This window comes from Pan paniscus, chromosome 19 (assembly GCF_029289425.2).
Source record: "Pan paniscus chromosome 19, NHGRI_mPanPan1-v2.0_pri, whole genome shotgun sequence".
Lineage (NCBI taxonomy): Eukaryota > Metazoa > Chordata > Mammalia > Primates > Hominidae > Pan > Pan paniscus.
Window position 1 is genome coordinate 96,421,907 of NC_073268.2, and position 27,512 is coordinate 96,449,418.

The 27,512-nt window shown below is 46.6% G+C and overlaps 1 protein-coding gene and 1 long non-coding RNA gene across 2 annotated transcripts; one reads left to right on the forward strand and one right to left on the reverse strand.

Annotated features, from left to right (window-relative positions):
- The first annotated feature begins 191 nt into the window (after nt 1-191).
- LOC134729470 (uncharacterized) lies at nt 192-15,034 on the forward strand. The gene is made up of 2 exons (XR_010110588.1): nt 192-5,059; nt 5,766-15,034. It is a non-coding gene; the product is annotated as an uncharacterized LOC134729470 (long non-coding RNA).
- An 84-nt stretch (nt 15,035-15,118) lies between these two features.
- Nucleotides 15,119-27,014, reverse strand: LOC129394475 (eukaryotic initiation factor 4A-III-like). The gene is made up of 12 exons (XM_055101993.2): nt 26,739-27,014; nt 24,121-24,193; nt 21,726-21,792; nt 21,177-21,239; nt 19,866-19,998; nt 19,528-19,608; nt 18,876-19,017; nt 17,980-18,118; nt 17,233-17,348; nt 16,079-16,186; nt 15,854-15,981; nt 15,119-15,361 (listed from the first exon to the last, which is right to left on the reverse strand). Exons 1-12 carry the CDS (start codon nt 26,905-26,907, stop codon nt 15,345-15,347), a joined length of 1,236 nt encoding a protein of 411 aa, XP_054957968.1. The 5' UTR covers nt 26,908-27,014; the 3' UTR covers nt 15,119-15,344.
- Between the last annotated feature and the right edge of the window lie 498 nt (nt 27,015-27,512).

The window sequence follows — 27,512 nt, forward strand, 5'->3', positions numbered from 1 at the left end:
CAGGGTCTCCCTCTGTCACCCAGGCTGGAGTGCAGTGGCACAATCTCAGCTCACCACAACCTCTGTATCCCAGGCTCAAGTGATCCTCCTGCCTCAGTCTCCTAAGTAGCTGGGATTGCAGGTGCATACCACCATGCCTGACTAATTTTTGTATTTTTAGTAGATACAGGGTTTCACCATATTTGCCAGGCTGGTCTCGAACTCCTAGGCTTGAGCAACCCTTCCCCCTTCGCCTCTCAAAGTGCTGGGATTATAGGCGTGAGCCAATACGCCTAGCCTACTACCATTATTTTAGATGAATTTCTAAAAAAAAAAAAAAAGTATTTATTTACTTTGATTTTTTAGAAAAAGCTGTAACTGACACAACAAAGTGTGATTTAGTGACTTTATTGCTTAGGATTGTGGTAGAGCAAGTGGGGCCGTGGCACTCAATCTTACACAGAGGGAGAAACCAGAATGGCAAATGGCCACTGGAATGCTTCCTCTGCCGTAAACATCTCAGGACTGTGGGTTCTGACTGGCAAAGAGTGCGCCTTGCTAATTTTACGATGGAGTTGATTTTAAAACGGTGTTACCCTGGCTATCCTGGGGTCCTGCTTCCCTGACAACTCCACCCCCATGGCCACCCCTCCTAGGGTCCTCCCAGCGCCCAGCCATGGGGGAACTGTGCCGCAGGGACTCCGCACTCACGGCACTGGACGAGGAGACACTGTGGGAGATGATGGAGAGCCACCGCCACAGGATCGTACGCTGCATCTGCCCCAGCCGCCTCACCCCCTACCTGCGCCAGGCCAAGGTGCTGTGCCAGCTGGACGAGGAGGAGGTGCTGCACAGCCCCCGGCTCACCAACAGCGCCATGCGGGCCGGTGAGCGCAGCTCCCTCTTCCCCACCTCTTCCAGCTTCCCGCGGCCCACATGGCTCCACTGTCTGCCTCTGTCTTCGGGGGGTCTCTTCTCGTTCTGTCTCTTATAAAAACACTTGCTGTTGCATTTAGGGCCCACCTGGATGACCAGGATGATCTGATCTTGAAATCATTAACTTATATCTGCAAAGGCCCTTTTCCCAAAAAAGGTCATCTGGATGGGTTCCAGGTGGATGTGTCTTTGAAGGGGAACCACCATTCACACCACTACAGCTGTCTCTGGAGTCCGTTCTGATGTTCCGACTAGTGTTTATTCATTAAAAAATGGGGATGGTAATGGCTTTACTGTATACGGTTGATAGGAGAAGCAAATGAGTTACTGTTTATAAAACAGTCACTGCAAAGCTGGGGCCATAGAAAACAGGCAGTACGTGGTAGCTGTCAACATGATAATGTTCATGCATGTTGGCGTACGAACCCCAAACACAGGAGAGATTGATGCACGCTGGTCATTCTGGCTGAGAGAGATGGGCTCTGGGCCCTGCACTCCAGCCTGGGCGACAGAGTGAGACTCCATCTCAAAAAAAAAAAAAAAAAGGCCAGGCGCGGTGGCTCATGCCTGCAATTCCAGCACTTTGATAGGCCAAGGCAGGCGGCTCACGAGGCCAGGAGTCCAAGACCAGCCTGACCAACGTGGCAAAACCCCATCTCTACTAAAAATACAAAAATTAGCTGGGCGTGGTGGCACGCGCCTGTAATCTTAGCTACTCAGGAGGCTGAGGAAGGAGAATTGCTTGAATCTGGGAGGCGGAGGCTGCAGTGAGCTGAGATCATGCCACTGCAGTACAGCCTGGGCGACAGAGTGAGACTCCATCTCAAGAAAAAAACAAAAGAAGTGGCCAACCCCAAAGTCCTCTGCAGAGCGATGGATTACTTTTGCCACCTTCCTGAAAACCAGGAGCAGAAAGTACAGTGACTTCCCCATGGAGCAGCATGACATCCCTGGGGGGCAGTGTGTCTACCTGGGTGACCAGCACTATTGTCTTCTGGGTCAGCTTTTATAGAAGCGGACACTGCTCTTCTGCCACGTCACAGGCCAGGGCCTGACCCCCGTGTGCGACTTTTACCATCCAGATTGACATCACTAAGTCATCTCGCGCCCTAAAGTTCCTCTGTAAGGTGGATGTAGTAGTGACAATAACATATGTTACTTCCTCCCCTCATCCTAGTCCCATGTGGGGTTAAGAAGCAGGAACGTTTGTCTTGAGGCCAGCAGCGTGCCTGGTCTCGGTGCCGAGGGTGACCTGCCCTAACGCTCTGCCAGGCTCACCAGGTCTGCAGTTGACACCCAAGATGGTCAGGGAGGGTTGATGGAGCGTGGTAGCCTCGGCCAGCCTGGACCGACCATCAGCGTCCTCACCTTCTGTGCCACCGCCCAGCCTGGCAGGGCCAATGTAGCCTTAGCTCCTTGTAGGATCTGACCCTTCCTTGGCTGCTGTAACAAAATGCCCAAGACTTGGTAACTTATAAACAACAGAAATGGATTTCTCACAGGGCTGGAGGCTGAGAAGTCCAAGATCGAGGCAGGTTCTGTGTCTGGTGAGGGCTGCTGTCTGTATCATAAATGGCGCACTCTCCATCATCGTGGTAGAAGGCGAACACAAGCTCCCTTGAGTGCTAAATGCCACTGATGATGATGGAGGGCCCTCAGGAGTCATCACCTCCCAACAGCCCCACCACTTTTTTTTTTTTTTTTTTTGAGACCGAGTTTCACTCTTGTCACCCAGGCTGTAGTGCAATGGTGCAATCTTGGCTTATTGCAACCTCTGCCTCCCAGGTTCAAGTGATTCTCCTGCCTCAGCCTCCCGAGTAGCTAGGATTACAGGCATCCGCCACCATGCCTGGCTAATTGGATTTTTAGTTGTATTTGTATTTTAGTTTCTTTGTATTTTTAATTGAGATGGGATTTCACCATGTTGGCCAGGCTGGTCTTGAACTCCTGACCTCAGGTTATCTGCCTGCCTCAGCCTCTCAAAGTGCTGGGATTACAAGCATGAGGCACTATGTCCGGCCAGCCCCACCTCTTAAAACCATGTCATTGGGGATTAGGTTTCAACATAGGAATTTGGGGGAGGGGCAAACCTTCAGACCATAGGACAGGGCTATCAGGAGTCCTGAGTGAGGAGGTCGGCATGGGGTGGGACAGTGCTCCCTGTGTGGGAAGGGACAGGGTTGGAGGGGGGGAGAGGAGTTGTTTCCATCCTCTGAGAGGCCAGGGGTCTCATCAGGGTGGTCCACACGGTACAGCCCATTATATGGGACGCTGGCCTGTGGGCACCTCAAGGCAGCTTCATCTGTTTCTCACCAGTGCCTGATACAGGCCCTGCCTCAGTGGGACCCTATTGAACTTAGGTGAATTTTAAAGCAATAGGCCAGGTGTGGTGGCTCACGCCTGTAATCCCAGTACTTTGGGAGGCCTAGGTGGGCGGATCACCTGAGGTTGGGAGTTGGAGACCAGCCTGACCAACATGGAGAAACCCTGTCTCTACTAAAAATACAAAATGAGCCAGGTGTGGTGGTGCATGCCTGTAATCCCAGCTACTCAGGAGGCTGAGACAGGAGAATCATTTGAACCCGGGAGGCGGAGGTTGTGGTGAGCCGAGATCACGCCACTGCACTCCAGCCTAGGCAACAAGAGCGAAAGTCCATCTCAAATAAAAATAAAGCAATGTGGATGTGGACCCCAGGCAGCCTTGTAGTGGAGACGTCTTAGTGCCGGGGAGCGTTCAAGCTGGCACCCTCCGCCCTGGGAGAAGGCATCCGGGGAGTCTCGTGGCTCAGCCTCCTCATATCTGTCCCAGCTCATCCTCTAAAACAAGGCCTGCTGTTGGTGACAAAACGCTCTTGGCTGATGTTCTGGGCAATGAGTCACTGCGTGTGGCTGGGCCAGCTTCACAGGTGTGACCCATGCAGGCCCACAGGCCCCGAGCTCAGCAGGCTGCAGCTGGGTTTAATGCTCCACGGTCACCATCTTGAAATTGTGAATAACTTTTGAACAAGGGGCCCCACAGCCTTGTTCATTTTGTGACGGGCCCTTGGCAAATTCTGTGGCTGGTCCTGCAAGGGGTGGTGCGTTCTTTCCCGTTTACATTGGTATAGATTAATATAAACGCTTCCTTTCTTTCCTTGCCTGGTGGGGAATGGATCAGAAAGCCAGGGCTGATGATAGAAACCAGCAGAGAATCTCCAAGTGTAAGACATTAGTCAAAGGCCCGGCGTGGAGCCCACAGGTCCTTAGCGTTCGGAAGACGATTGCCTTCCCAGCCCACTCCAAGGAAGAATCAGTGCTGCCTGGCAGCAGCCTCCAGGTGTGTCTCCACAAAGGCCCAGCTTTCCTTTTTGCAAATCGATGACATCAATAATCCGTTACATGGCCTGCAGAGAAGCCCTCTGGCGGCCACTGTGGGGCCCTGTGGGCCTTCTGCCTGCTCTTCCTGATCTGGTGGAGGCTCCGAGAGGAGCTAGGACAAGGGATGGTGCCCCTATACCACCCCACCCCCACATACTTGCCTGCAGAAGGCCACATGACCAGGATTATGGTGGGTGAGGGCCAGAGGGAAGGCCCAGGTGAGAGGGTGGAATGTGAACAGGCTGGTTATTTGCATGCCAGGGACAAGAGAGAAAAAAGCTCAGCATTAGCAGAGAAGACGGACTTCTGCAGTGGCACCTACAGCTGTTCCCTTGGCCTCCCAAACAACCCAGGTGTGACGTCGGGAACCGGGAATGCAGGCAACAGAGTGATTCCAGCTGCCTCACAAGGAAGAGGGTGTGTGGGAAGAGCAGAGCATCCGGGCTGGAAGCACAGTCAGAACCCTGCGTGCAGCCGGACACTCATTGTTCTTCCCCACGTGTGCTGGGCACCCGCCCTGCGTCAGGCTCTGTTCCAGGAGTTGGGTGAAACGGTGACTGAAATAGACAGAACTCCTGTCCGTGATGCCCACGTGAGAGAATATAATCAATGGACAATGCACCGCACATATTTAAAACGTGCAAATTGATCCGTTTTGACATGTGAATGTCTGTGAACCAGCTCTACAGTTAAGATGGTGACCATCTCCATCACCCTCAAAGTTTCCTTCTCCTGTTTGGAATCCCCTCACTCCAGTCTCCAGCCACCCACTGAATGGAAACCACTGGTATGTTTTTTGTCAAAATATATTTCTTTGTATTTTATAGAATTTTGTATAAAGGGGAATTTTTTGGTCACACACTACTCAACATAATTTCTTTGAGATTTATCCATCAATAACTCATCCTTTTTAGTGGCTAAATGGTTTTCCGTTGTATGCAAATGCCACCATTTCTTTATCTGTCCTTTATGGATATCAGAATTATTTTTGATTTTTTTGTTTGTTTGTTTAAAGACAGGGTCTTGGCTGCGCGTGGTGGCTCATGCCTGTAATCCCAGCACTTTGGGAGGCTGAGGCAGGCAGATCACCTGAGGTCAGGAGTTCACGGCTAGCCTGGCCAACATGGGGAAACCCCATCTCTACTAAAAATACAAAAATTAGCCAGGCGTGGTGGTGGGCGCCTGTAATCCCAGCTACTTGGGAGGCTGAGGCAGGAGAATTGCTTGAATCCAGGAGGCGGAGTTTGCTGTGAGCCGAGATCGTGCCATTGCACTCCAGCGTGGGCAACAGAGCGAGACTCCATCTCAAAAAACAAAACAAAACAAAAACAGGGTCTTGCTCTGTCACCCAAGCAGGAGTGCAGTGGCACCATCATAGCTCACCATAGCCTCAACCTCATGGGTTGAAGTGATCCTCCCACCTCACCCTCCTGAGCAGCTGGGACTACAGGCATGCACCAACACATGGGGCTAATTTTTTAAATATTTTGTAGAGATGGTGTCTCACTGTGTTTCCCAGGCTGGTCTGGAACTCCTGGCCTCAAGTCATCCTCCTGCCTTGGCCTCTGAAAGTGCTGGGATTACAAACGTGGGCCATCACCCTCAGCCCCTCTCTGCAATTTTTGGCTATTATGAATAAAGCTGCTATGAGCAGTCATGGACAAGTCTTTGACATTATTTTGTTTCTCTTTGGCAAATAGCAAGGATGATGTGGTCAGATCATATGGGGGGTAAACTATTCATTGTTTAAGAGGCTGCCAAACTGTTTCCAAATCGCTGCACCATTCTGCATTCCTCCCGACTGTGCAGGGGAGTTGGCAGGGGCTGCGTATCCGGGCCAGCATTGGCGTGGTCTGTTTCCTTTTAGCCATTCTAGTGACTGTGTATCTCACTGTGGCTCTTACACTCCCCTAATGACTATTGATGTTGAACATCTTTTCCCCCACTTATCTGTCATCCATCAATCTTCTTTGGTAAAGTGTCTGTTCGCCTCTTTTGCCCATGGTTAAACTGGGTCGTTCCTTATTATAGAGTTATAACATACGTCAATTTTCTAGTGCTGCCGTAACACATGACCACAGTTTGAGGGAATTAAAATAACACAGATGTATTTCATCACAGTTCCATAGGTCAGAAATTTGATACAAGGGCTCTCCTGACTGAAATCAGGGTGTCAGCAGGGCTGCCTTCCTTTCCAGAAGCTCCAGGGGAGAATCCGTCTCCTTGCCCACATGGGCTACTGGCAGAATTGTTTCATGCAGTTGTAGCACTGAGGTCTCTGTTTCCCTTCTGTCAGTCAGAGGTCCTTCTCAGCCTACAGAGGCTTCCCCCATATCTTGGCTCATGCCTTTTTCAACCCCAGAAATGAGGGACTGGAGTCCCTCTCATGCCTGTCCTTCCTTCCATCACATCATTCTCTGACCAACCATAGCCAAAGAATAGTCTTGACTTTTAAGGGCTCATGAGATTAGATTGTGTCCACCTAGATAATCCAGGATCCCCCATCCAAGATCCTGCACTTACTTCTGCGAAGTCCCTATTGTCATGTAATGTGACATATTCACAAGGTCCAGAGATTTGGACCTGGCAATCTTTGAGGACAATTATTCTACCTACCACACAAAGCTTCTTTATTGGGCCAGTGTGGTGGCTCCTGCCTGTAATCCCAACACTGGGAGACCGGGACAGGAGGAGTTCTTGAGCAGGAGTCAGAGACCAGCCTGGGCAACACAGCAAGACCCCATCTCTACAAAAAGCAAAAAATTAGGCCGGGCACAGTGACTCATGCCTGTAATCCCAGCACTTTGGGAGGCCGAGGCAGGTGGATCACGAGGTCAGGAGATCGAGACCATCCTGGCTAACACGGTGAAACCCCGTCTCTACTAAAAATACAAATTAGCCGGACGTGGTGGCGGCTGCCTGTAGTCCCAGCTACTCGGGAGGCTGGGGCAGGAGGATGGTGTGAACCCGGGAGGTGGAGCTTGCAGTGAGCGGAGATCACGCCACTGCACTCCAGCCTGGGCGACAGAGCGAGACTCTGTCTCAAAATAAATAAATTTTAAAACTAAAAATAAAAAAATAAAAAATTGGATGCATGCAGCAGCACATGCCTGTGGTTCCAGTTACTAAGGAGGCTCAGGTGGGAGGATTCCTGGATCTCAGGAGGTCGAGGCTGCTGTAAGCTATAATTGTGGCCACTGCACTCCAGTGTGGGTGACAGAGCTGGACTATCTCAAAACACACACACACACACACACACACAACCAAAAATCATTATGCTTTCCCCATAAAACTGCTTAAGTGCCTTTGTTGGAAATCCATTGACCATAAATGTGTAGTCTTTCTGAACTTTCTACTGTTTTCCCTGGATCTACAACAGGTCTATATTTATGACTATACAACACTGCCTTTGCTACTGTAGCTTTATAATATTTCTTGGTATCAGGAGTAGCTTGGTGCACTTTTCCAAAGTTGTTTTGGCTATGCTAGATCCTTTGTATTTTCATATAACTTCTAGAACTAGCTTGTCAATGTTTATCCCTATCCCCACTCTCCCAAAAAAGGCTCCCTGATATTTTGGTTGGAACTGTGTTGAGTCTGTACATCAACCTGGGGAGAACTGATGTCTTAACAATATCGACTCTTCCAATCTGCTCAGTGTATCTCTCATTTATTTACATCTTTAATTCTCACAGCAACGTTTTGTAGCTTTCAATTACAGAGCTTGCTCATCTTTTGTCAAATATACCCCCAAGTATTTCATGTATTTGATGGTACTGTATATGGTGGTGTTTTCCAAATTTCCCATTCCAAGTGTTCATTCTTGGCATATAGGAATACAACTGACTCTTCTATATTGACTTTGTAGAATGCTACCTTCCCAAAACTCAATTATTAGTTCCAGTAGCTTTGTGGTAGACTCCTTAGGATTTTCTACATAGGGAAACATATAATCTGTGAAGAAAGCCTTCTTCTTTTCCACCCTGGAGGCCTTTTCTTTCTCTTGCCTTGTTGCACTGGCCAGAATCCACAGTGTAATATATTGAACAGAAGGGAGAGGACACCTGTGCCTTGTTCCTGAGAGGGTTACTGAAAGCCCCAATTGCCACTGTGGATTTGTCTATTTCCCCTTGCAGTTTTATCCATTTTTCCTTCCTATATTTCCTGTATTTTGAAGCTCTGTTATTAGGTGCATAGGTATTTAGTATTGTTATATCCTTTTAATGAATTACCCCTTTATCATTATCAAATGACTCTCTTTGTCCCTTGCAATATTCTTTGCTCTGAGATCTCCTTTGTCTAATATTAATAGAGCTGCTTCAGGTTTATTTTGATGTGTGCATTACCATGGTGTATTTTTCTCCATCTTTTCACTTTTGTCTTTATATTTCTCATAAGCAACAGTATATAGTTGTGTATGGCTTTATAGTCCAGCCTAACAATATCTGTCTTTTAATTTTGCAGTAGGCAATTTGCTTGTTTTCCCTTGCTCGTGCTTTTGGTTTGTAAGTGTAATTTTAGAGGGGGATGCATGAGATTCCTCATGATATTTGTGCTGAGATGTAATTCACACACCATAACATTTACCATTTTAAAGTATGCAATTCAGGTTTTAGTACACTTGTACAACCATCACGATTATCCAATTCCAGAACATTATTATCACCTTCAAAAGAAACCCTATACTCATTTTCAGCCACTCCTCGTTTCACCCATCCCCCTCCTCCCCCCTCAAGCTCCTGAAACCACTGTGAATGGTTTCCTGCTAATCTCTCTATGGATCTACCTGTTCAGGATGTTTCATGTAAATGGAATCACACCACGTGTGGCCTTTTGTGTCTGCCTTCTTCCACCTAGCATATTGCCGAGGTTCATCCAGGTTGTAGTGTGTCAGCACTTCATGCCTTTGTATTGCCAAGTAATATTGTGTGGATTCACCAGTTTTGCTTACAGCTGATGAACATCTGGCTTGTGTCCACTTTTTGGGTCTTATGAACAATGCTATGAACACATTAGCTTTATGTGTGCAGATTTTTTGTTTTAATTCTCTTGAGTATAGACCTAGGAGGAGAATTGCTAGGTCAACTCCTATGTTCAACATTTTGAGGAACTGCCAGGCTGTTTTCCATAAAGGCTGTGCCTGTTTACAATCCCACTAGCAATGTATGGGGCTTCCAGTTTCTCCACATTCTCCTAAACACTGCAGAGCAGTATATTAGTCCATTTTCATATTGCTATAAAGAACTGCCTGAGCCCGGGTGCTTTCAAAAGGAAAGAAGTTTAATTGACTCACAGTTCAGTGTGGCTGGGGAGACCTCAGGAAACTTACAATCATGGTGGAAGGCGAAGATGAAGCAGGAACCTTTTTCCCAAGGTGGCAAGAAGTGCCAAGTGAAGTGGGAAGAGCCCCTTATAAAACCATCAGATCTTGTGAGAACTCACTATCACAAGAATAGCATGGGGGGAACTGCTCCCATGATTCAATTACCTCCACCTTGTCTGTCCCTTGACATGTGGGGATTAGGGGGATTACAATTCAAGATGAGATCTGGGTGGAGACACAAAGCCTAACTAACTCTATCAGTCAGTTTGGGAAAGTTATCTTCCAATCCATGAACCTGGGACATTTATATATTTAGGTTTGCAATGCCTTTCAACAAGCTATTTGTAGTTTTCGGTGAACAAGTATAGCCCTTCTTTTGTTAAATTTATTCCTACATATTTCACTCTTTTTGATGCAATTGTAAATGGAATTATTTTCTTAATTTCATTTTCAGGTTGTTCAGACTGCTAGTGTACAGAAACACTGGCTTTCCTATGTTGAACATATATTCTGCAACCTTGCTGACCTCATTTATAAGTTCTGATAGGTGATTTTTTAAATGTGTCAATTCCTTAAGATTTTCTAGGTATAAATCATGTCATCTGTGACTAGAGAGTTTTGATGCTTCCTTTCCGATCTGGATGCCTTCTTTCTTTTCTTGCTTAATTGTCCTGGCTCGTAACTTCCAGTACAATGTTGGAATAGACGTGGCAAGAGCATTCTTGTTTTGTTCCCAACCTTAGCGGGTAATGCTGTGGTTTTTCATCGATGCTGTTTATCAGGTTGAAGCAGCCCCCTTCCATTCTTATTTTCTATCTTGAAAAGGTGCTGGATTTTGTCCAGTGCTTTTTCTGCATCTGTAAATCATCATGTGGACTTTGTCCTTTATTCTATTGATAGGGTGTATTACATTGACAGATTTTTGGATATTAAACCAACTTTCCATTCCTGTGATAAATCCCACTTTGTCAGTGTACAATCCTTTTTATATGTTGCTGGATTTGTTTTGCCAGTTTTTTGAGGATTTTTACATCTACATTCATATGATATTGATCTAGTTTTTTCTTGTGGTAGCTTTGTTTTGGTGTCAGGTAATGCTGGCCTCAGGGTGAGTTGGGAAATGTTCTGCCTTGTATTTTTTGAAAGATTTCGTGATCCAGCACTTTGGGAATCTGACGGGGGCAGATCACAAGATCAGGAGTTTGAGATCAGCCCGGCCAACCCAGTAAAACGCCGTCTCGACTAAAAATACAAAAAATTAACCGGATGTGGTGGCAGGCACCTGTAATCCTAGCTACTGGGAGGCTGAGGCAAGGGAATCACTTGAACCCAGGAGGCAGAGGTTGCAGCAAGCCGAGATTGTGCCACTGCACACCAGCCCAGGCAACAGTGTGAGACTCTGCGTCAAAAAAAAAAAAAAAAAAAAATTGTGATGGTGATAATTCTGTAAAAGTTTAGCAGGATTCCCAAGCCTTGGCTTTCCTTTGTTGAAAGTTTGATTACTGATTTAATCTGTTTGTCCTAGGAATTTCTCCATTTTATCAAGGTTCATCTGTTGGCAAACAATCCATGGCACTGATACTTTGTATTCTGTACAGTCAGCTGTGCCATCACCTCTTTCATTCTTGATTTTAGTTATTTGAACATATTATTCCTTAGACTTGCTAAAGATGTGTCAATTTTGTTGATCTTTTCAAAGAATGAACCGTTGGTTTTATTGATTTTCTCTATTATTTTTCTATTCATTTATTTCTACTCTCATCTTTATTATTTCCTTTCTTCTGCTTCCTTTGGGTTTAGCTTGCTTTTCTTTTAGTTTGAGGTGAGACAGACAATCTGCAATAAATGTAATTATTGACATGGTTATTTTCAACCTACTACCGTTTTGTATTTGTCCATCTCATAAGTTCTCTGTTCCCTTTTCCTTCCTTTTCAGGATTCTTAGATTAAGTATTCCTTAGAACTCTTATTTTGTCTCCTACGTTGGCTGTTTATTTCTGTTTCACATTTTTGTATTGCTTTAAAGGTTCATACCTAAAAATTGCTTAACACTTTTATATATGTTTCGCATCTTTAATTCATCACAATCTGCCTTCAAGTAATAGTGTAAGAATCTTGACAGTAGACTTCCATTACTCCTTTCTTCGGTGCTGTGCTATTTTCGTCATACATTTTATGTCTACGTATTATTTTAAACAATCTTACTACAAAGAAACATGCCAACAGCATCAACATTACCATTCTATTTCTATACTTTAGACATACCTCAAAGGGTCAGGACACTCTAGCTCTTGGTTAGAACCCTTTTTATGTGGTTTTTCTTTTAGGAAAATTGCCTGGCTTTAAGACAAGGCATCCTATATGTATTTGTTGAATAAATTTCAACCACCCAAAAAAAAAAAAAAAAAAACCAGAAAATATACCATTAGGAGTATAAATTGGTGGAAAATCTTTCTGCAACGTTAATTTGAAACATGTACCTTGATCAAGAAAATCACTTCTAAAGATTATTCTGGGTGGGCACAGTGGCTCATGCCTAATCCCAGCACTTTGGGAGACCAAGGCAGGAGGATCACGTGAGGTCAGGAATTTGAGACCAGCCTGGCCAACATGGTGAAACCCCAACTCTATTAGAAATATGAAAAATTAGCCAGGTGTGGTGGTGGGCGCCTGTAATCCCAGCTACTCAGGAGGCTGAGGCAGGAGAATCGCTTGAACCCAGGAGGTGGAGGTTGCAGTGAGCCGAGATCACACCATTGTACTCCAGCCTGGGCAACAAGAGCGAAACTCCATCTCAAAAAAATAAACAAATAAAAGATTATTCTAATGAATCTTCAACTGCTTCCAAAGGAGGCATGGTATAGAGGCCGGAAAAGTAGCTTTTTTTTTTTTTTTTAACATAGTGAAATATGTATGATACATTACTAAGCAAAATCCTGAGTTAATAATGGCAAAGTGGGTTACAATTTTGGCTTAAAAAGGTCTTTATGTACAGGTAGATGTACAAGATAAATTAAAATACTGGATGGACAGTCATCAAATTGTGAGTTATATCTGGGTAGGAGGATTAAGGATGACTTTTTCAAATTATGCATTTCTATGTTTTTTTTTTAAGTGAGGTTATACTTTTGTAATGAAGTACATAACCCAGGGGTTTTTCATCTGGATTTGGTTGCTGGGGACCTTGGGAAGCCCCTCAGGATCTAGAGCCAGTTTTTCCACCTGACCAGAGGCCCAGTGATACCTACCTAGCAAGGCTCAGCAGACCCCCTGCCTGAACTTGACTCCATCTGGACTCTGGGAGGATCCTGGCCCCAAACCACCCTCCCAAGAACCTCCATGAGTTCTCTACCTCGTGTATACTTCTCTTCCCAGCATCACTGCAAATGTTCCACCCTGTCCCGCACCATGCCCCCATCCATGAGCACTTAGCATCCTTCCCTTGTATAGGCAGGAGCAACGCTCAACTTCCTGGAGAAGTCCACATTTCAGACAGCTGTCTACAGCAGAACCACACACCACCAAAGGGAAATAGCATTTTCATCACTGACTGCCCAAGGGCCAGGCTGCTCTCCAGAAAGTCTGGAGACTTTCCTTGTCAACCTTTAGGACTGGTGGTTTTTAAATCTTGGAGAATCACATACCATTTCTGATTCGTCAGTACAGTTTGACATTTTTATGAACACTTGTTCTGTATTTTTCCTTTTAGGATGACCTTTCCTAGACAGTGTGTGGGGTAGCTTAAGCCCCACCCCTTCTCCTGCCATCTCCTCCCCAAGGCACCAATGCTGCCTCCTCCACTGTAACACCACGTGCTTATTCATCTAGAATCATTCTTACTGGTAATGGAGGCCTTCTGTCCTCCGGAGTGACTGTGTGGAAACCTGAGCCACTCCTCACCTCTAACACAAGCCTGGCAGCAGCTCCTGATGAGACCAGGTGAGCCTCAGTGAGCTCAGGCGCCTGCAGAGATGGACATTGAGGCTGGCACTAGCCAGAGCTGTGGTGGGCGTCACTCCCCACTGCTGCTGAGCAAATGCCCTGAACACACCTGTATCTGGTTCCTCCTTGCCAGGAACTCATTAAGCTGCCTGGGCCTGTAGTCTCGTGCTCCTCCCGCTCGGCCAGCAGTGCCACCTGGGAGTCTTGTTACCTGCAGGTTCTCACTCAGCAAGCCAGGACAGGGCCGGAGCACTTGCATTTCTAACCAACTCCTGATGATGCAGCTGGTCTACCAGCCACCAGCTGGCTAGCAAGGGTCCAGTCACAGTTTCAGTGAAAGGAAGTTCCATTCATAAACTATAGAATTTCAGATGCCTTCAAGTAGAATCACCTGATGAAATTTAAAAATATTTCCAAGCTCACCCTAACCCTGAAATAAAGATTATCATCCCAACTAATTTCAGGAAGGGAGGGGCCAGTTTTAACATTTCCATTTCAAATATTAGAGCCCGGTGTGTAATCCCAGCACTTTGTGTGTAATCCCAGCACTTTGAGAGGCTGAGGCGGGAGGACTGCTTGAAGTCAGGAGTTTAAGACCAGCCTGGTCAACAGAGGGAGACCCTGTCTTGAAAAAATTAAAAATTGGGCAGCTGTGGTGCTGTGTGCCTATAAAGCTACAGGTAATTACTTTAACTATTTCAACACATAACTTAAATACTTTAATAATTTAAATATCTAAACAGATAATTATCTGTTTTAGTTTGTCAACATTGTGGTAAGTCATGATCCTGCCACTATACCCCTGCCTGGGCGACAGGGAGATCCTAGGCTCTCAAAAAGCAAACAAACAAAAAAATTAGAAAAATGAGGCCAGGCATGGTGGCTCACACCTGTTATCCCAGCACTTTGTAAGGCCAAGATGGGAGAATCACTTAAACCCATGAGTGACAGACCAGCCTAGGCCACAAAGTGAGACCCTGTCTCTACAAAAAATTTAAATATTAGCCAGATGTGCTGGCATGCACCTGTAGTCCCAGCTACTCAGGAGGCTGAGGTGAGAGGATCGCTTGAGCCCAAGAGGTTGTGGCTGCAATGAGTTGTGATGGTGCCACTGCTCTTCAGCCTGGGCAGCAGAGCAAAACTCATCAACGATGAAACTCTTTCCAAAAAAAAAGATTAGAGAAGTGAGTGAAATGGGCCAGGTGCAGTGGCTCACGCCTGTAATCCCAGCACTTTGGGAGGCCGAGGTGGGTGGATCACGAGGTCAGGAGATCGAGACCATCTTGGCTAACACGGTGATACCCCGTCTCTACTGAAAATACAAAAAAATTAGGCTGGCATGGTGGCGGCCACCTGTACTCCCAGCTACGTGGGAGGCTGAGGTAGGAGAATGGCATGAACCCAGGAAGTGGAGCTTGCGGTGAGAGGAGATCGCGCCACTGCGCTCCAGCCTGGGCAACAGAGGGAGACTCTGTCTCAAAAAAAAAAAAAAAACAAGGAAAAGTGAGTGAAATGACCCAAGACTACACAGTAAGTTACTAGAGAAGCTGCTGGCACCTTAGAAGTATAGAGTTTATGGGAAAAGTTTTAAATTTTTAATGAAAAAGACTTAGAACAATGTATTATTTACATGTAAATAAGAAAAGGGAGCAGAATCCCCATATCCTCTTCAAAGGAAGGGAGACGGGAGGCCATTTATGAGAAGAAAGTCCATATAAACCCCATCAAGTAGAATCTGGATCCAAATACTTCCAAACAGGAGTACACAGCAGGTGAACAGTCTCCCTCATCCAACTGATCTGCTGCTTCAGATAAGATCAGCAACTGAAAGTGAAGAAAGAAACAGATTAAGGAACAACACAAACAAAATGAAAATTTGTTAACGTAAATTTAACTAAAACCTCACAACAGACTTCTCAAAACAAAAAACAGGCCAGACATAGTGGCTCACGCCTGTAATCCCAGCACGTTGGGAGGCTGAGGTGGGCGGATCATTTGAGGCCAGGAGCTCGAGACCAGCCTGGCCAACATGGTGAAACCCCGTCTCTACTAAAAATACAAAACTTAGCTGGCTATGGTGCACGCGTCTGTAATTCCAGCTACTCAGGAGGCTGAGGCAGGAGAATTGCTTGAACCCAGGAGGCAGAGGTTGCAGTGAGCCGAAATCGCGCCACTGCACTCCAGCCTGGGTGACAGAGCGAAACTTCATCTCAAAAACAAAACAAACCGCAACAACAAAAAAACAAACTCAAGTGCCCCAAACTAAGAATAGGGAAGTTCCCTCTACAATTACAGTAGAGCTGGATGATTTCCTACCGTTCATCGGCATCTCATCAATCTGAGTGGAATAGTACTGCTCGATATCTCTGAGGATGCGGATGTCGTCATTCTTTACAAAGTTAATGGCCACACCCTTCCGGCCGTATCGACCTGATCTCCCAATTCTTCAGGAATAAAACAATATTACAGTTAGTATATATAACAATCAAGATTTAGTAAATGTGTCACAGAAGTGAAGCCAATGAGAGCTTGCACCCCTACCTGTGTATGGACAATTCTCTGTTATTGGGGAGATCGTAGTTAATGATGAGGGACACCTGAGGGACATCCAACCCCCTGGCCCAGACATCTGTAGAAATAAGCACTCGGCTGCAAAAAGAAAGAGTGTTTGAGGTGATTAAATTACTCATACAAGTATAAGACTGGACTTGCTTCCATTGCTAATTTTAAGGAATCCTGGCTGCAGGTCCAAAATATACGAGATTCTCCTCTCTCAACAGTCTGTCTGCAAACGTGAAGCCTCAGGGACAGCACCAGAAACCCCTGTGCAGAGGGGCTGTTGGTGGATTTAGTTACTTCGGTCATGTGCTCCATCAGATTAAAAAAATAGACATCTTTTACTAGACTATCTTTAACTTGTTTAATCGGTCCTAAACCAATAATTGGGAAAAATACTTCACTTTTGCCTAGCAAAAAATTAAAAACGGTAACTTCAGCCGGCCATGGCGGCGGCTTATGCCTGTAATCCCAGCACTGCCAGAGGCTGAGGCAGATGGATCACCTGAGGTCAGGAGTTCGAGACCAGCCTGGCCAACATGGTGAAACCCCATCTCTACTAAAAATGAAAAAAAAAAAAATTAGCCATTCCAGCTACTCGGGAGGCTGAGACACAGGAGTCACTTGAAATCAGGAGGCAGAGGTTGCAGTGAGCCAAGATTGTACCACTGCACTCCGGCCTGGGTAACGAAGTGAGACTGTCTCAAAAACAAACAAACAAACAAAAGACACACACAGCACATTTGTTAAGCTGACCACAAGGTGGGCAAAGAAGGAAGTCTGAATCAAGTTCAAATGAATGAAACCACCCAATCCACGCTTTCTGACCACTGTGGAATTAAACTAATCGAAACGATGAACAGAAAACCCCCCTACTTACTGGAAAAGAAGACACACACTTGTAACCAAGGTGACCAACCTGGCTAGTTAAGGCTAGTTATCACCTCAACCTAAGTATTACAGGAGCACAGCGGACCCCTCATTAACTGGAAGGTTTTCTGCTCACCCAGGGCCTCAGCTTTCAGAGCAGAAGCTTGTCATCCCCCCGGGTGTGGGGCCTGCACTTAGGCAGTGCATATGAAGTGCTTAGCACAGTCTAGCAAACCCTGACCTGCAGAGCCACAGCATAGCGGACCCACCTGGCGCCCGACCGGAACTCCTTCATGATGGACTCCCGCTCTTTCTGGGGCATGTCTCCATGCATTGAGGATACGGTGAAGTTGGCTTCCCTCATTTTCTCCGTCAGCCAGTCCACCTACAAATCCAATCAACAGATGCTACTGCAAGCTAGTATACCAAAGCAGAGACGTGCATTCGGGACTTTACCGCATCATTTGCAGAACCAGTATCAATATTCATAAGGTAACTGCTCTTAAAACTCAGAATCATCCTAACTGGATGTACAAACTTTTTCCCAGAAAATGTTGGGGTGCACTCACAAAACCCTCTTACTTCATTTTCTCCATATAATGACTCTATGGGGGGAGGGGGCCAGGTGTGCTCATTCTCATTTGAAATCCAATCTTGTTAGAATGTAGCCCAACTCCTCTCCTTTCTCAGGAAAGTGGCCGACAGTTCTCAGGTCTGCCTCCACATTACCATCACCTGGGGATCTAAAACTACTCAGGCCTGGGGTCCACCTTCAACCAACAAAATCTGAATCTTTAGGGGTGGCTGATATCGCTGTTCTGTAAATGAAGTTTTAATGGTCACAGCCACGTGACCGTTTGCATATTGTCTACAGCTGCTTTTACAAGAGAACACATACCCTGAAAGCTTAAAATACGGACAAACTGGCCCTTTACTGAAAAATCTTGATTGACGTCATTCAGAGACTCAATCTGCAGTTTCCCTTCAGCACAGGGAGGCTGTGCAGTGCCTCTCACCTTTCTTTTGGTGTTGCAGAAGATGACCGCCTGAGTGATGGTCAGTGTGTCGTAGAGGTCACACAGAGTGTCAAATTTCCACTCTTCCCTCTCCACTGCCACGAAAAATTGCTTGATGCCTTCCAGAGTCAATTCATCACTGAAGGACAAAGACAAATCCTGTTACATACTCATCCTTCCTTCTAGGACTTGAGGGTGGGCCAAGCCAGGATCCAGGGAGACCCTGGTGGAGAAGGTCACACCGTGATATCTGGTGCAGACCCAGCAGCCCCAGCCCTGTCCTCCATCCTATCACCACTTCCGTCACACAGGCCTCCATTCTGTATCCTACTTAACATTTCACAATGTGCAGCACATGGAATACGATTCTAAATGAAACACTGATAAAGAAATACAGTCACCTAATTTTTAAATTTAGAATTATTGGTTCAAACCACAATGAGGATTGTAAAAGATGGGTTGTTTTGTTTTGTTTTGTTTTGTTTTGTTTGAGACAGGGTCTTGCTCTGTTGCCCTGGCTGAAGTGCAGTGGCACAATCAAAGCTCACTGCAGCCTCAGCCTCCTGACCTCAAGCGATCCTCCCACCACAGCCTCCTGAGTAGCTGGGACTAGAGGCATGTGCCGCCCTACCTGGCTAATTTTTTATTATTGGTAGAGATAGGGTCTCTATATGTTGCCCAGCCTATTTGGTTTTTTAAAACAGGAATTTTAAAAGAATTTGCATGCTTTCAATTCCTTTACACTCAGGCAAGAGGATAGCCTGAGGTCCGGGTTTTGACACCAGCTTCAGCAACACAGCCAGACTCTGGCTATAAAAAGTTTTTGAAATTACGACATAAAATCCTTTATAAATGCGGCCCAGTGTTTTAGTAAGCTTGACAAGAGGGGCTCCTACCGTTTCACCAAGATGCGGATTGGGTCGGTCATGAACTTGTTGGTCATCTCCAGAATCTCGTGTGGCAGCGTGGCACTGATGAGAACCACCTGTGTGGCTGGAGGCAGGTACCTGTATACATCGTAAATCTGCTCTTTGAAACCTGGGACAGGGAGCAAGACAGGTGAGGGATGTTTAGGGCGGCACACCCAGAAATGGAAGGTGCGTGCCCAGTGTTCCCACTGGGTTAGAGGCAGAGTGGTGATAAGGTACGTTTGACAGGAAATCTCATTTTTACAGCACCAGGCCACATCCACGCGTTCTCTCCGTCCCTACTCCCCGCCCCCCGGAGTGTTATCTGGTTGAGGGAATCTGGTTTCCCTTTGGTGCTTCTTCAATCTGAAGTGATCTAGGGATCAAGAAACCCACCCCGAGAGTCCTAGATACCAAATAAAAAGCCATAGAGGCTGGCCTGAGTCACCCACGATGAATAAACAAATAAAATCAAGGTAGGAATTTTTTGTTCATAATTGCCGCCAAGGCACAATTGTTTTTCCACGATGAAAACGCTATTCACATTCAGAACAGTCACTGGCTGTTTCAATTTTACACTGTGAAAATTTAAGAACTAAGAATTATGTCAGTAGAAAAGTAATTCTTTTGTTACTCATACCTTTATTCAACATTTCATCAGCTTCATCCAAAACCAACATTTTGATAGCACGTGTCCTTAGCCTTCTGCGACGAATCATATCTATAACATGAGATTTTGAAATACTTATGACAAATCACATCTATGAGATTTTGAAATAATCACACCTGAGGCTCCCAAGAAAGAGCTCATCATTCCACTGGTCTCAGGGTTCCAGAGACCTTCCCTCCACCTCCTGCAAGTGACCCAGGTGCAAAAGTCTACCGTGCGGCCTACCAAATCGAAAGCTGTCCTGTACCATTTAAGCACTTCTTACAAATACTACCGGCAGCACCATTTTTAGCGACAAAAGTGCTTACCAAAAACGCGCCCTGGAGTGCCCGCGACAACATGCTGTCCATAATCCAGCTTCCTGATGTCCTCGCCAACATTGGTGCCTCCAATGCAGGCATGGCACTGGACATTCATGTAGTCACCGAGAGCAAGCAGCCCCTGAAACAAAGCACAGGTTCACGTCCAGGGTGGGAGAGAGAAACATCCACATTTTCCAAAAAGAAAGACTGTTTCTCCTCCGAGATGATCACCGATTATTATTTATGCCATTCTTATCTCCAAACCACAAAATTCTCCTGCTCTTTTCTCTGACAAAAACAAGTTAATTTTGCTTTTTTTTTTTTTTTTTTGAGACGGAGTCTCACTCTGTGGCCCATGCTGGGGGGCAGCAGCGCAATCTTAGCTCACTGCAAGCTCCGCCTCCCGGGTTCATGCCATTCTCCCGCCTCAGCTTCCTGAGTAGCTGGGACTACAGGCACCCGCCACCACACCAGGCTAATTTTGTTTTTGTATTTTTAGTAGAGATGGGGTTTCACCGTGTTAGCACACTGTGCTGTGTGCATCCTATATGTGTATTCAGGGAGTCGTTATCTCCTGACCTCCTAATTGGCCTGCCTCGGCCTCTCAAAGTGCTGGGATTACAGGCGTGAGCCACCACACCCGGCCTGCTGGTTTCTTATTACAAAAGCTATATCATTAACAGAAAAGAATATGTAAAATTCATAATCCCATCCACTGAAGAAACCAACATTAACATCTTAATATACATCTTTTTAAACATACGTCTTTATACTACGTTAAGTATAAAATGGGTACAATTTATTTTTTTTTGAGACAGAGTTTCACTCTTCTTGCCCAGACTAGAGGACAATGGCACAATCTCAGCTCACTGCAACCTCTGCCTCCCGGGTTCAAGTGATTCTCCTGCTCAGCCACCCAAGTAGCTGGGATTACAGGCGCCTGCCACCACGCCCAGCTAATTTCTTTGTATTTTTAGTAGAGACAGGGTTTCACTATGTTGACCAGGCTGGTCTCAAACTCCTGACCTCAGGTGATCCACCCACCTCGGCCTAATTTATTTTTATTAAAATTGACTTTTCGCAAAAAATCTACATTTCTAAGGCTGTAAAAAACTACCGAGAGCACACAAGCCACACCAAAAATGACTTAATACAAACCAGCAATTTATATAATGATTCATGGCAAAATGTTAATCAGGAAGAAAATTTTGAGGTATCAGAAAACAGGATTGGATTAAATAAATAAGTCGGTGTTTCACAACTAAATCACAAAAGCAGTACTTGTTAATCGGACACCGCTCTCTTTAGCCATCTCACCTTCTGGATCTGCACAGCCAACTCTCTTGTGGGAGCCAAGATCAAAGCTTGAGTTTCACAAAGCTGGTGAAATAATTTATCAGAAATTAGAGAATCCGCAGTATTATCAAAGTGGATTCCAAGGTCAAAGCTTGAGTTTCACGAACCTGGTGAAAGAATTTATCAGAAATTAGAGAATCCGCAGTATTATCAAAGTGGATTGTAGTCATTCACACTCAGATCAATATGAGAAATAGTATCTCATATTAATCATACTTCTCATCTCTTACAGGTTAGCAAATATTAATGTCATTTAAATTGCAAATCCAACAATAACTTAATGTGTCAGGATCCTCGTCTGCAGACAAGAGCTTCCTCTAGTTAAATAGCAAATCATGACACAATATTAGTGCAAATATTAGTGTACAACTAAGACTCTGTGTAAAAATTTGCTGAGTCAATACATACTGGAAAATTTTAAATTGTACTTTTTGAACACTGTAGTTACAGAAGAAAAAGCAAGTATTTCCTAGAATTACCTAACAGTTTGTTTTAAGAATGGCAAATTACCTGAATATCCAAACACTGGAGGACTGAGATACTGAAGGTGGCTGTTTTTCCTGTGCCGGACTGAGACCTATTCAAGGAAACAAAAGCAGTGGGATTAGAGGGAGGACAGGCCACGCCACAGCTGCACTCCAAGGCCTGGGCTCCAGAGGCACTTAGGTACCTTCTTAGAGCAAGCCCCCGTACCTAATACCATCTTAACTGCGAGGAGGCAGGACTCGGGCCCAGTGTCACAGCTTGTTAAGTGTCCATGAAGAGAGTAGACATGGCTTCTGCACGGGGGCAATGGAGTCACAGACTCTCTAACTTCAAGAGGCGTTTCATAGGTGTCAGAAAAAGGAGGACTCCCCTTTATTGAAATACAACTCTTTTCCTTCTAGGATTTTGGACTAACTCTCTCCTCCAAAGAAATTTTTGTGTAAATGAGTCTTTTTTGAAATTAGGCAAACGAGGGATAAAGCTATTAAAAGAGGGTTTGTGGTGCCAGGAGATACGGCTATATACAAGTTTTCATCCAGAGTTCCTGGCTCACAGCTCCCATAGCCCTTATTACAGTCTTATTAAATTGATGGGTTTGTTAGGCCTCAGGAAACAATCTCTCTGACCTTCTGCTCTCCTTTCACCTGCTCCACAGCAGGGCTCTAATCTTCCCTGCCTTTCAGATTGTGAGTCATAAAGACCCTCATGTCACGGCGTGGTGGCTCAGGCCTGTATTCCCAACACTCTGGGACGCAGAGGCAGGATTGGATGAAGCCAGGAATTCGAGACCAGCCTGGGCAATACAGCAAGAGACCCCATTTCTAAACAAAACAAAAAACTAACCAGGAACGGCGGCACATTCTGGCAGTCCCAGCTACTTGGGAGGTTGAGGTGGGACGATTCCTTAATCCTTGAAGTTAGAGGTTGCAGTGAGCTATGACTGCACCACTGCATTCCCGCCTGGGTGACGAAGTGAGGCCCCATATCTTAACAAAAAAAATGTTGAGGCCGGGCACAGTGGCTCACGCCTGTAATCCCAAGGCTTTGGGAAGCCAAGGCAGACAGATTGCCAGGAGTTTGAGAGCAGCCTGGGCAACACAACAAAACCCTGTCTCTACAGAAAATATAACAAGTAATTGGGCATGGTGATGTGTGCCTGTAGTCCCAGCTACTTGGGAGGGTGAGGTGGGAGGATCGCTTGAGGCTGCTATGAGCTGTAATCACATGACTGCACTCCAGTCTGGGAGACAGAGTAAGACCCTGTCTCGAAAAATGTAAACAATTTAAATTTCAAATTTTTTTTAAAAAAAGCATTATGGTATTATCCCAGAAAAGCTCCTGCCCTATTTATTCCCTTATGGGGAAAGAATGCTGACCTCATGGAATTTTCCATAAAAACCCAAGAGGACTGGGTTCCAAGAGCTTCTAGATGGCTGAACACAGACAGTGGAACACAAGGAGGTTCCGGGAGGTGACCACCCGCCCCTTGGAGGCTGCACCCCTCCCCCCATATCTGTATCCTCTGCAGTACCCTTTATCATAAACCACTAAATGTGTTTCCCTGAGTTCTTTGAGCTGCTGTTCCAGCAAATTAATCCAACCTAAAGAGGAGATCCTGGGAACCCAACTTGAAGCTGCTTGGTCAGAAGTTCTAGAGATCCGAACTTAGAACTGGTGTCTGAAAAGAGGGTAGTCATGGGGACTGAGCCCTCAACCTGCAGGATATGGCCTATCTCCAGGCAGGTGGTGTGAGAGTTGAACTGGAGGACACCCAGCTGGAAAACCCCCACACCTCTGCTCACAGAAGTCTTCTTCTGTGCTGATGATTGTCGTGGTGGTGTGAGAGCAGAGGAAAAGCACAGTCTGTTTTTCCGAAATTGTGTTATATACAATTCCACATGCCAGCAAACCACTAAGCAAAGCTGGCTAAGAAAACGAAAGCCTTGGCCGGGTGCGGTAACTCATGCCTGAAATCCCAGCGCTTTAGGAGGCCAAGGAGGGTGGATCACCTGAGGTCAGGAGTTTGAGACCAGCCTGACCAACATGGTGAAACCCCGTCTCTACTAAAAATATGAAAATTAGTCGGGCATGGTGGTGCATGCCTGTAATCCCAGCTACTTGGGAGGGTGAGGCAGGAGAATAGCTTGAAACTGAGAGGCAAAGGTTGCAGTGAGCCGAGATGGCACCACTGCACTCCAGCCTGGGCAACAGAGCGAGACTCCATCTCAAAAAGAAAATGAAAGCTTTCTACAGTAGAGAACACAAATTAAAAAAATTATTAAACCCTGTGGCTAAAGTCAGGGAAAGTGTTGGAACTGAGCGTGTACAAGCTGAGGGAAACAGTCATCCCGGAGCATCTAACTGCACTGCGCTGCCCAAATTCACATCCAGCCCTGCGCCGCACCCCAGGACAACTTACTGTGCGATGACATCTCTCCCTTTGATGATCTGCTTGATTGCTCGTTGCTGGATTGCTGATGGTTTTTCAAAACCTGCAAATAAAAACAAAAAATTAGCTCTCACCACAATGACGGCATAGAAACCCTGTACTGTAAGCTCCTCAGGGGCAGACATGGTTTGTTTTTTGAACCTGTCCTCCAGCCTAACCCAGTGTTCAACATAGCAAGCTCTCAAAACCCAGGGGCTCAATGAATTGCGCTGAGTGGATTTCTACACTAACGTGGGATATTATTTGTAAAGACCAATCTCTACTTTAAAAAAAACCACCAAATTGTAGAATATAGACACCACTTTTGTTTAAAAAAAAAAAAAATCTGGGCGTGCAGCATCTGGAAGTATAAGTGCCAAAATGTTCCTGGCAGTTACTGCAGTAGAGGGGTGGAAAGAAACTTACTTTTTACTCTAATTACTCCCTTAGGTTTGACTGGATTACAAACAACCTATACTACTTTTTAAATTAAAAAAAAAAAAAAAACAGGAAAGTCACTCTAGCCATTGTTCTCTCCTACTAGCTAGCATTAAGTCTGTGTGTTGCTGACAGGTCTACAACTCCGTTTAACCTGCGTGGGTCACGCTGCAGGGTGTCCTGTGTTGTTCTGTCTGGATGCAGCTCACTAACTACAACACCATCTCTCTTGCAAAGCAACTACTACACCAAAGGGTGAGGCTATTTTCAAGAAGAACCACGTGTTTTTCAAGTAAATAAAATTTTATGTACAAAAACTCTATTTCAATTATTTTTTGGTAGTCTCTTAAATGTAGCTCTGCTCAGTTCTGGGGCATAGCGAAAAATAAGAAACAAAAGAAAATGTAGCACAATTTCCCATCTTAACACAAACGCAAATATAGCAGATGATTTAAACTCTTCATGAAGAGCAAGCACATAGATGGGAAACGAACAACAGTGTCTTAGGGCAGGGACCGCCTGAGTGCCAGGAAACCAGGTGGGGCTGTCAGCCTCACTGCGAGGCTGCCTGAGATGCTTTTTCACCACCCATCCCCAGCAACTTCGCTTCACTTTGTCCAAACAGTTGTGGCATCAAGAACTACAGGATACGGCCAGGTGGGGTGGCCCACACCTGTAATGCCATCACTTTGGGAGGCTGAGGCTGGTGGATCACTGAGGTCAGGAGTTCAAGACCAGCCTGGGCAACATGGCAAAATCCCCTCCCTACTAAAAATACAAAAATTAGTAGGACGTGGTGGCCCACACCTATAATCCCAGCTACTCGGGAGGCTGAGGCAAAGGAATCGCTTGAGCCCCAGAAGTGGAACTTGCAATAAGCTGAGATCATGCCACTACACTCCAGCCTTGGTGACAGAGCAGGACCGTCAGAAGGAAAAGGAAGAAAGAAAAGGAAGAGAACTACACGATAAAAAATGTCCCTGTCCCAAGCATTAAACACAGGCCATTTATCCCAGATGCTGGTCATTCCCATCTATGTGCCCAACCCAACCTCTTCTCCAGGCTCTCCCTCAACTTCCTCACATCTTTCAAACATACCAAGAGACAGCTCCTGATTCTGACTCTCTGGAGTGCTGCCTACCTAGCCAAATGTTTGCAGCATCAACCACCGCTTACTCAAAACACTCCAACTCTCCTTCTTCTGTCGCTCACGTTCAATCCATCAGCCAATGCTGTCAGCTCCCTGGTACTCCATCTCCAAGGCAGCACAATCCTCTCTTCCCTGAACTGGAGCAAAAGCTCCCAACTCTCTTGTTTCCTCTCCTGCCTTGCCTCGCCTCACCTCAAATCTACAGACACCCAGAAGAATCTTTAAAACTGTAAATGTGATCGTGTCACATAGCTACTTAAAACCTTCCAGTGGCTTCCCACTAGATTTCTAAATGAAATTCAAATTATTCGTCACCCTACACGTCTTTGCTAGATCTGCCCCGACTAGCTCTCCAAAATCCCACCACAGGGGACTTCTTTCAGTTCCTGGAATGCAGCTGGCTAAGGGCTGCAAGGCCCTGGCACCAGCTGTTCCTTCTGCCCCAACTGCTCTTCCCTCTTCTCATTAACAGTCTCCTTCATCCAGAACTCTGCTCAAATGGCACCCCCTCCTGCGAAGCCCCTTACCTCTCTGCTTTACTAATTCTCTCCTCCTTCCCAGTCCCACTCTATTCAATTACCCCGCTGCAGGTTCTTCACAGCAACCACCACTGCCCGGGCAGCCTGACAGTATGCTTTCCCCCCAAACGAACTTCAAAACCCGTAAAGGCGCAAACCCATCCGCTTTACCGCCAAAACCCCAGTACCCAGAAAAGCTAATAGGGAGAAAACAGTTATCTGCTGAATGAACGACGCTCAGGCGCCTCGAAGCGGCTGCAGCCCCCGACAGACCCAGCGCCGAGCTCTGCACGGGGGACACACACCGAAAGCGCCGACACAGCCAGGCGTGAGGGCGAGGACGGGGGTGGGGGTGGGGGTCGGACGTCACTGGCCCCCGAGCCTCGACCCTGACCACGACCTCCGGAGCGCAGGGCCGGCCCGGGAGTCACCAGTCGGGCCCTCAGCCCCCGGCTCGCCCCCGACTCGCCCCCGGCTGGCCCCCGCGGCCCGCGCCCGCTCACCGTAAGCGTAGATGCCCCGCAGCAGGTCCTCCCGCAGGCCCATGGTGTCGAACGTGGGGGTCACATCCACCTCCTCGCTGGTCTCGAATTCCACTTTAGTCATGTCTTCCTCTTTGAGCAGCCGCTTTCGCGCCGAGCCCGAGGTCGCCATCGTGGCCGTGGTCGCCATGATTCAGAGTCCGCGGAAGAGCACAGCGGATCTCGCTGCCGCTGCCGACCTCGCTGCCGCTGCCGACCTCGCTGCCGCTGCCGACCTCGCTGCCGCTCTTAAGAGAACTGCCAAGCGGGGCTGAGAACTGAGGCCTTAAGTATGCCAAAGCGAGAGACGTGCGTGCGTACGTGCTTACGTGCGACGCGGCCACGCCTCTGGGGGACGGGGCACTCTTCGTCACGTGAAAGGGAACTGGGCGTTTGCCGCAGGGAAAAGTAAGGTGTTTCTGCTCTCGCGCCATATGCAGTTCCCGCGGGATCTCGTTGAGGGCGGGGCACCCAGTTCCTTACAAAAGGGATGGAGGGTGTGGGACCTCTGAAGTTGGCGGTGTTTCGTAGCGGCTGCGGGATTTCGCGGACTGGGGCGCTGAGGTTCTTTGAGCGGCGTGTGGCCCTGAATTCCCTGGAAACAGGCTGGGGCCGCGAGGGGCCTCCGCTCCGGGCGGGGTCCCCAGATAGCCCCGCCTCGAATAAAAATGACGAGCACGGGTCCTCTCTCGGGCCCGCAGTGGGTGGACTGCGTCGCGGACCCGTAGTGGAGGCGCCCAGCTCGCCGGGGAGATT

Excerpts from the sequence above, each read along its gene's own strand:
- LOC129394475 (XM_055101993.2), bottom strand. The coding sequence starts at position 26,907 with ATGGCGACCACGGCCACGATGGCGACCTCGGGCTCGGCGCGAAAGCGG. Across the intron at positions 24,194-26,738 it reads GCGGGGCATCTACGCTTACG|GTTTTGAAAAACCATCAGCA; the intron begins GTGAGCGGGCGC and ends TTTTATTTGCAG. Across the intron at positions 19,609-19,865 it reads CACTCCAGGGCGCGTTTTTG|ATATGATTCGTCGCAGAAGG; the intron begins GTAAGCACTTTT and ends CTCATGTTATAG.